The 10,008-nt window shown below is 35.4% G+C and overlaps 4 protein-coding genes across 4 annotated transcripts; 1 reads left to right on the top strand and 3 right to left on the bottom strand. All coding sequences in view use genetic code 12, as the record gives it.

The window, feature by feature from the left end:
- On the bottom strand, positions 1-1,139 carry J8A68_000202 (uncharacterized protein; the record flags this gene model as incomplete). The annotated part of the gene is made up of 1 exon (XM_049405756.1): positions 1-1,139. A coding segment is annotated over one exon (1,139 nt), but the record flags the coding sequence as incomplete, so codon positions are not given.
- Positions 1,140-3,076: 1,937 nt separating this feature from the next.
- SOH1 (Soh1p) lies at positions 3,077-3,571 on the bottom strand (the record flags this gene model as incomplete). Its single annotated transcript, XM_049405766.1, has 1 exon — positions 3,077-3,571. One exon carries the CDS (start codon positions 3,569-3,571, stop codon positions 3,077-3,079), a length of 495 nt encoding a protein of 164 aa, XP_049266482.1.
- Positions 3,572-3,758: 187 nt separating this feature from the next.
- On the top strand, positions 3,759-4,310 carry DUO1 (Duo1p; the record flags this gene model as incomplete). The annotated part of the gene is made up of 1 exon (XM_049405777.1): positions 3,759-4,310. One exon carries the CDS (start codon positions 3,759-3,761, stop codon positions 4,308-4,310), a length of 552 nt encoding a protein of 183 aa, XP_049266483.1.
- Positions 4,311-5,032: 722 nt separating this feature from the next.
- On the bottom strand, positions 5,033-8,575 carry PYC2 (pyruvate carboxylase 2; the record flags this gene model as incomplete). Its single annotated transcript, XM_049405788.1, has 1 exon — positions 5,033-8,575. One exon carries the CDS (start codon positions 8,573-8,575, stop codon positions 5,033-5,035), a length of 3,543 nt encoding a protein of 1,180 aa, XP_049266484.1.
- Between the last annotated feature and the right edge of the window lie 1,433 nt (positions 8,576-10,008).

Genomic DNA, 10,008 nt, shown 5'->3' on the forward strand with positions numbered 1-10,008 from the left:
GGTAAATTTATTTTAATCCATCCAGAATAGTCAATTCCGGCTTCAAAATCACGATCGGTATACATTGGATCTAATAACACGGTGCATTTTTCATTCCATCTATTCCAGTTTGAAATGGCTGACAAGACAGCGGTAGCTCTGGCTACAGGTTTCTTTGTCTGACTACAATAGAATGTTGATCTCTTGAATGGCCAATGGAATCCCAATAATCCAAATTTGATACACAAGAGAGGGAATCTACTATCTTTCCCAAACCATTTGGATAATAGGCGACCAGCACTTCCTGGGATTCTTTCTGCTAAATCAAACTCTTCAATAACAGTTATCATGACTAATGCTTCAGTGGTTATCAATTCTTGATAGAACTTTTCGGTATTGTTTTCCAAACTCTTGAGGTCATCCAATTGTTTCTGTTGCTTACTCTTCTTGGCCAATTTCTTAAGTTGATTCTTGGACAAAGGTTTGTACCTTTCTTCCAATTCTTTGAGATTGTCAACTGAGTTGGTCAAAGTTTTCGTGCTAAACAAAGTCTCTTCCCTGTCTAATTGATTGAAAGCAGTGCTCAACGTTCGTTTATTAAACTCTGGTCTTTCTTTGCTCTTCTCTAATGGCTGTTTAGGAGCGGTTTGATCATTGACATTTCCATCTCTAAACACACGTAAAACTTTACATTTCATGCCTGGTAACTTTGTATTAGTATAATTCTCCATCAATGAAAGTACATGACTCCCAGAAGTTCCAGAATTATGTTTCTTATTGAGATCAATCAATTTTGCCCATCCATGCTTTTGGTATGGTGAAAGCTCAGCAAGATTATATTCTTCAACGTGTATATTATCCGAGAATTTACGCAGACGTAAATATCTTGTACATACAAAGATAACAATATTCAATACGGTGGAGCATGTGAATAATATAGAAACACTGGTTGGGATTTCATTCAAATCAACGTCTTTTATTTCGGGCCATGCATCAAAGTCATTGTAGATCCCAGCTGTTATTGTACATGCAAGAACCAACGTTGTTAGCACAACCACCACAATATCAAATAAGAATACCATCTTACCAACAATTTCATTCAAGCGATTCTTAGGATTAATAATCATTACTATCAATACTCCCATCATAGATTGACCCATGATATAACATGATGTTAATATGAACAAGTTATGTAACCTGTTTCCTTCGGTACTAATATTTATCCATGGCATATTTATTTCAATGAGACTGACCGAAATCAACATTTGGAATAGATTACACAGGGCAAATAGGAGATATACTTTTGATATATCTGTTGACCACCAAATACATAATAAGATTCCATTCGCAAATGTACTGACTATATTTATTGAGAAAAAGGTATTTCTTTCTGACCATGAAAGGTGAAATCTTTTTACATCAGCCCGACTCAATTTCAAAGGATTAGTAAGCTTACCGGAAGCGATATTTGCAACTTGCATAATCACAAGTATGAATAAAAACAACCATACTACCTTCTTAAGTACTTTGGAAACAAACCAATCAATTTTCTTCATACGAGTGGTTTTGAATTCTTTTGGTTTCTTTTGATCATAAATGAAAAAACATAGATAAAGGAAATTTATATGTATTCCAATAATTGCTGGAACAAGGACCTTCACTCTCTTGGTGTATACAGAATATAATACAACAAGTGTTAAATGGAATGCAAAACTGTAAAATATTATTGCGAGTGAACTATACAACCAATTAGCTTTAGCTTTAGGGATCTTGCCAATTACTAATCTATGGTTGCAAATATTTTGGACATATTGCTTCATTTTGAATCGATTTTGAAAATCAATGAATTTAATAACAAAGATCAAATAATACTATGTTTAAATACAATAGTAAGATTACCATATATATATATCTATGTATATATATATTATACTTACAAAAGACAAATTACTGTAGAGAAATGGCTATGAGGGAAATTAACAAGGCTGCGTTATTTTTTTTATTACAATGAAATCTTAGAAAAGTTTAATTTAAAAAAAAAATTGAGGTTTTTTTTCCCTGGGTAACATGAAATAAATCGAAAATGTATACTGTACAATTAGGGGAGGGGGGAGGGGGGGTGGACGACAGCTTGGATATTTCTATGCATCCTTTCGGTTGGCTCATTTTTGTCATGCCTTATATCTGTGGACAAGAGTTCATGCAAACGTTTTTAGGATATTTTTATTGCATTTTCTATTATTTTTGAGTTACTTTTGCTGCGGCATTGATTGTCAAATGACAAAATCCTGCACTTAAAAATATTCGAATTTTCAGGGAGATGGACATCGGCATTTATAATGGCACACCAAAGATATTTATTTTCATCGTATTTCTTTTCCTGGGGAATTAAAGTCTCTAATTACAGGGTTGAGGTCAGCTAGAGCTTTGATACTCTGGGAACTGGGACAACAAGGGACTGATAATCTCGTTAGAAAGAGCCCATTTACACATACTGTATCTAAAAATAGCCGCTTCACATGTCATTCAGATATCCATCCAATTATTGTCAATGTGATGCGTAATGGAGATCTAAAATATTGCGTCTCTATTGTTTCTGTGTCCGTTTCAACAGCATAGCCTTTCTCCTAATTTCACCAAACCAACTTTTAAGATTTCTTGCCTAAATACCGTGTCGGCTTCTCATAAATGATTGCATTTACCTGAAACGACTGCATCGATGATTACAAATATATCTGACAAATTGTGAAATGATAACTCACACAATAGGCAGGCTTGCTTAATGGGTTTTGGAACGAATATCATTGCGTTCACTTTCTATGCTTGCATTCGCTTTCTATATTTGTAATTCGGCTCCGTCGGACGAAAAGCCTACTTCGAATTCCTCCGTGTTTGTAAGCGAACTGTTTCCTTCAGTCGTCTGCACTTTCCCCATTTAAAAAGAAAGGCTCGTTTTTCAACAGTTTGGATATCTCTTTTTTTTTCTGTTTTCAGATTGCATTGTTAAAACACCAATTCTATAATTTAGTCCTTGCGTGTCAAATTCTCAAGGTTAAGCTTTTGGGCGAATTTCAATTATTCGGATTTGTAGGCGCAGTTAATTACTTCCCAGTGACAGTGAATTCACTCCCTCCAAGTTAAGTGGTGTTGCATTTTTAATAGTGGCAGTGCCATCTACTTCGCCATCGTTCTCTTGCCATCTCTTGACCATATCATTCATCAAAGTATTCAGAAATTCAGGATTTACAATATTCAATCTAAATGATTCATTTTGTAACATTTCCAATATATGTAAACAATTGGGATATACTAAGAATTTGGCATATTCTGGTTTTTGCCAATATGTTAAATATTTCAAATAATTGATGAAATTTGGGTCAGATAGATAGTTGTTTTGAGCTAAGTATTGTAAATATGGTATGTTACTCAATGATTGAACAAATTCAAGTTCTATTTCCCATCTTGTTGGAAGTGATTGGATTAAATTGGTATATTCTTCTTCACCCTCTGCTTTTGCTTCAGTTGATTGAACAATGTTTTCTTGTCGGTCAATGCTAGGTTGTTTCTCGGTTGGCTGTTCGTTTGACGACATATTCTGTTAACTGAAGGGCTATTCTTGCTGTGTTATTCGTTCAAACTGTGATATTCTCTCTGTTGAAAATTTTCAGTCCCATTTTATTCGCGACTTAGAACGAAAAAAAAAAAAGCTCGTAGTAAATTCAAAATGTAAACAAAAAATCATTCATACCACCAATTCTTCTGAGCATCACCAATACCACATGTCGGGCCAATACAACAGATTTTCACAGGATCGTGAATCACTGATAATATTCACACCTCGTCGGTCACAACAGCCGTCACAAGAACCAGATGTAGAACTAGCTCTTAGGAATGAACTAACAAAACTAACCGAAATATCAGCATCACTACAATCAGCAGTTTCAACAATTAAAACTATAAACAAAAATATCACAACAATGAATAATGCCAATGAAGGTGCAATAAAGCTATTGGATAAATATACGAACATCCTTTCTGAGTCCACATTCACACATGACATGATTGATAATGAAGATTGGAAACCACAAGAATTAGATGCTAATGATAGTTTTGATGAAGAAAATTATGAGAATGAGGAGGAAGATTTGTTAAAGAGATTGAATGCTATCGAAGGAGAGAACGATTCGTTAAAAAATCGAGTGGATAAGATTCTAAATGAAAAACAAGCTAGGGCGAAAAGAATGGCTGAATTGACTGGAGTTAAACGAACCAGTGCACTTGGTGGAAACGTGTCTAACCCAAGAAGAAAGGTAGCTAGAACTGGGCTTTGAAATTAGTTCATCAAATTAACAATTCCCTTCGTATAGTTCCTCAATGGGATTTATGCTTCAATATAACGTAGTTGGTGTTTAACAGAATATCCTCATTTCTAGAGATTATAGATCCATAATTGCTATAACCAACATAATATAGCGACCATTTGCTATCAATCAAAAATGCTTCTGGACTGTCACTCCGGTAACGACAACGGGACCCAGTCCCTTAATCACGGCATTTCCACCCGGGTTATTCAATTTTGTCGGCAATTGATATCGAGCATTCTGGCAATTCTCCAGACCTGTCATAGAAGTGTATATTAACATAATAATAGTTTTGTGATTCATGGATGAAAGGTTCCAGAGTCACCTCACCTTCATTTTGTTTCTATGGGATATTGTAGCGAAATCTATACGGCCCTATTGTTTCTCTGATTTCCTCTCGGAGATTGGTTTCCGGGATCTGGCAAACCAATTTTGTGTAAAAGTATGTGGCTAACTGCATAATTGGAGTTTAGATCCAAATCTCCGAGATATGAGACATCTCACTTGTGTCTTATGGAGAGAATACAACTACATGATACTATTAAACTTTTCAAAACTATCTAAAATATTTAATTTAATAAAAACTAAAACAGAAATGTAAAACTGAACATCAATCTAAAAACACTATACAAAATCATCCATCAATAAACAAAAAAAAAGTCATTTCGTAAAAAACACTTAAGTCTCTCTCATTACTTCAAGATACTAGTAATTAAATCACTAGCATCAACCGATTCACCTTCCTTGACCATCAATGGACCGACTTTACCAGCCATAGGAGCACTAATAACCATTTCCATCTTCATAGCACTCAATACAGCAATTGGATCACCCTTCTTCACCGCTTGTCCTTCTTTAGCTCTAATTTCAATCACAACACCAGCCATTGGAGCACCGACTTCATTGGTATGTTGAGCCTTTTGTCTAGTGTGATGTTCGATTGATACAGTCTTGTCTTGAACTGTCACACTTCTCATTTCCCCATTTAACTCAAAGAAGATCTCACGTGAACCGGTCTTTTCTGAGATTTCACCAATAGCTAACAATTTGATGATTAAGGTCTTACCTTGTTCAAGTTCAACCACAATTTCTTCATTGATGTGAGCAGGTTTAAGGAAATATCTGGTTGGTAAGACTGATAAATCACCATATTGATCAACGATCTTCTTATAAGCTTCAAACACCTTTGGATACATGATATAAGATGCCATATCGGTTTCGGAAATACCACCACCATACTTCTCAATCAAGGATAATTTAACAGCGTCAAAATCAATAGGCTTTAATGTTAATCCAGGACGACAGTCTAATTTTGGACGTTTGTTACCCAATACATTGGTTCTCAATGGTTCAGGGAATCCACCAAATGGAGTACCCATCAAACCTTCCATGAAATCAAGCACTGAATCTGGGAAATCTAATTCACTAGCCAAGTTGTTAACATCAGCTTCAGACAAATTGTTAGTCACCATAAATTGAGCTAAATCACCAACAACTTTAGAAGTAGGAGTAACCTTAACAATATCACCAAGAAGTTCATTAGCAACCTTATAAGTTTGTTTAGTTTGTAACCATTTAGTACCCAATCCTAATTGTTGAGCTTGGAATAACAAGTTAGTTAATTGACCACCTGGGATTTCATGTTCATAAACTTCTGGATCTGGACCCTTTAAGTCAGCTTCGAAACATGAATATAATAATCTCATTTGTGCCCAATATTGATCGATTTGACGGACCAAAGATTCATGAAGACCGGTTTCACGACTGCCTTGTAAAGAAGCCAAAAGAGCACTGATGGAAGGTTGGGAAGTCATACCGGACATAGAATTAGATGCAGCATCAACAGCATCGGCACCAGCTAAAGCCGCAGCAGTCATGGAGGCAACAGCAGTACCAGCAGAATCATGAGTGTGGACATGGATAGGTAAATCTGGGTATTTAGCTCTGATGGCACCAATTAATTTAGTAGCGGCTGCAGGTTTCATAGTACCAGCCATATCTTTAATACCTAAGAAATGAGTACCCATAGCAACAATCTTATCAACAACTTCCAAGTAGTAATCCAAGTTGTATTTCTTACCCGGTTGTAACATATCACCAGAATAACAGACAGTAGCTTCACAAACACCACCAGCCTTCTTAACTGCATCCATACCAACCTTCAATTGTTCCAAATCATTCAAAGCATCGAAAACTCTGAAAATATCAACACCATTATCTTTAGCTTCCTTAACGAATTGATCAATGGCATTATCAGGTAATGAAGAATATGCAACACCATTAGCACCTCTTAACAACATTTGGAATGGAATGTTAGGAACAGCAGCTCTCAATTTTCTCAATCTGACCCAAGGATCTTCATATAAGAATCTCATACAAACATCAAAAGTAGCACCACCCCAACATTCTAATGAGAAAGCACCAGCAAGAGCATGAGCAGTGGTTGGAGCAATGTTTAATAAATCAATAGTTCTAACTCTGGTGGCTAACAAAGATTGATGGGCATCTCTCCAAGTAGTATCAGTGATTAAAGTACCATTGAATTCTCTAACCTTCTTAGCGAATACTTCTGGACCTTCTTCAAGTAAGATATTTCTCCAACCACGTGGGATTGGTTTGTTTTCAACATCAACGACTTCGCCAGTGTTTGGATCATGGATTTCTGGAATGATTGCTTCGGTTTGAAGTTTTGGATAACCGATTTGACCAGCAATAGAAGAACCATTAACAACAATATCACCAAGATAATTTAATAATTTAGTAGCTCTATTTTGGGAACTGATCATTTGGAATAAGGATGGAGTATCATCAATAAAAGTAGTCCAACAATTTCCGGTAATGAAGGTTTCGTTAGTTAATAAAGCTAATAAGAAAGGAATGTTGGTCTTAACCCCTCTAACTCTGAATTCAATTAATGATCTCAAAGTCTTTCTTCTGGCAATTTCATATGTGGAACCAGTACAACTACATTTAACCAATAAGGAATCATAATGAGGAGAAATAATGGAACCAGCAAAACCGTTACCACCATCTAATCTAACACCATTACCACCAGCAGATCTATAGACTTCAATCTTACCAGTATCAGGTTGGAAATTCCTAGTTGGATCTTCTGTAGTGATTCTACATTGGATAGCAAAACCTCTAGATGTGATTTTATCTTGCATTAAACCTAATTGTTGTAATGAAGCACCGGCAGAAATTTGAATTTGAGCAGCCACGATATCAACCCCGGTAATTTCTTCGGTAATAGTATGTTCAACTTGAATTCTTGGGTTAATTTCCATGAAATAATGACGATCTTGGTCATCAACTAAGAATTCAACAGTACCAGCATTACGATAATTAACTGCTTTAGCAAGTTTTACTGCATCTGTTAAAAGAGCATCTCTAACTGCTTTGGAAAGATTCTTAGCAGGAGCAATTTCAACGACTTTTTGATGTCTTCTTTGAACTGAACAATCACGTTCGAATAAATGAATGACATTACCATAGTTATCACCTAATAATTGGACTTCAATATGTTTTGGTTTGTATAAGAATCTTTCGATAAACACAGTACCATTACCAAAAGCGGTTTTTGCTTCGGAAACACATCTCTTGAAAGCATCTTCCACGTTTTCACCTTCTCTAACAACTCTCATACCTCTACCACCACCACCGAATGCGGCTTTAATAATAACTGGGAAACCATATTTGGCAACGAATTCTTGTGCTTCTTCAATGGTTTCAATTGGACCTGGCGTACCTGGAACTGTAGGAACATTATTGTCAAAAGCCAACTGTCTAGCAGAAACTTTATCACCAACAGCTTCAATTGTTTTCCAATGAGGACCAACCCAGACTAAACCAGCTTCTTCAACTTTTCTTGCCATTTCGGAATTTTCAGCTAAGAAACCATAACCGGGATGAATCATATTGACATTGTGTTGTTTAGCAATCTTGATGATTTCGTCTTGTTGTAAATAAGCACCAACTGGTGAGAATTGGCCCTTTTTCCCAATAACATAAGATTCATCGGCTTTTAATCTGTGCATTGATAATCTATCTTCATGAGAATATACGGCAACTGTTTGCATGGATAATTCGTGAGCTGTTCTAAAGATACGGATTGGAATTTCCCCTCTATTGGCAACCAAGATCTTGTTCATTGGACCCAACACGGTGGAATCTCTTCTCATTTGGTTAATTCTACCTCCACCCTCTTGAGTGTTAACACTTTGAATGGAAGACATATTTTATAATTAAGTGACTTTCTTTAAAAGTTTGATAAAGAGGAAGAAGAAAGAAAGAAGAAAAGAAAAAGGGAAAAAGGTAATTGGAATTTTTGAAAATCAATGGGAAATTGATGATGATATAAATAGTGATAAAAGGGAATTGAGATTGTAAAGTCTTAAATAATTTTTTTTTTTTGAAGACAACAACTGAGGAGTGATTCTTTGTTTAAAATTAAGTGGTACTGCATACTTGTCCCCACTAAAAGTTAATAACGATATAGTCAAAAAAAGCCCATAGGATTTTGAAAAACTCATATGGACTCCGAAATTCCGGGCTACAAAACCAAAAGAATCGTGAAATAAGATAAACACAAAAGTGATGATCTGAGACAATTATTCTATTGTGATTGAATGGAAGGTTGATCAATCAAAGAAAATTTGACTCATTTCGGAGGGGATTATATACAGGATTGTCTGAACTGGGAAAACTCCGAAAATCTTAAATCAAATCTTCAATAGAAACCAAAAAAAAAATTGACACAAACGAAAACCATTATTAAAATTAAAAAATTACAGAATGAAAGTTAAAATGAATAAAAAAAAAATCTTAATTTTTCAATTAGAATTAAGATAAACTGATATTATTAAAACAATGAGAAAATCGTATGAAATCATTCACCTTGCATAGAAAATAATGATTACGATAGTCTACCTTAATTTAATCTTTTTCTTTACAAGAACAAATCATTTTCCAAATCATATAACCTTTCTCTCTCGCTATCTCTCCTCAAACTATGCGACTTGATTTAAATAGTGGGAAATCTACGAAAGGGTATAGAGAGAAGGGAAAAAAATTAGGAGTGTGTAAAACCCAATTTCTAGGATCAAAATGTAATGTTACATTGGAAAAAATTGACAGGGATCAAAAAGATTTCGGGATAATATTACCGACACAACAGTTTTTCCAGATGTTCCACGGGGATTAACGTCCGTGATGAGCATTGTACAATAACCTCAATTTTGTGTTGTATAATTCTGACTCCCTTTTGACTCATTCCCGTCGCTTCCTTTATCAGTTAAAGGGAGAAAGGAAGAAGAAGTCATGAATCTATAAATAAGGTAAAAGTTCTCCCCGCTAGTAGATGCACCAAGTGAAAACGACTCTTTTTACTTGTGCTTGTGGAATATTTTGGCCACGCTTCCAGAATGAGGGTTACATTCGAAAATTAAGGTTCAATGGAAGAAGAAGAAGAAGAAGGGGAACAGGAAAAAAGCGCTTGAGTGCTAAAACGGTGAGGAGAATACAGCCTTTTTAAACGAGTTGATCCAGATGATAAGTGCTTGTAACAAGATCGTTCAACCCCCTATTCCCCTTTATTTTGATACCGTTTCTGCAGTTAATATGTTGGATTTTTTTTAATTGGGGTTTTTACTTTACTTTACCTTCCTTC

The sequence above is a fragment of the Hemisphaericaspora subhashii genome (genome assembly GCF_019202705.1).
Source record: "Hemisphaericaspora subhashii strain CBS 10753 chromosome Unknown scaffold145, whole genome shotgun sequence".
In the NCBI taxonomy this organism is placed as follows: Eukaryota; Fungi; Ascomycota; class Pichiomycetes; order Serinales; family Debaryomycetaceae; genus Hemisphaericaspora; species Hemisphaericaspora subhashii.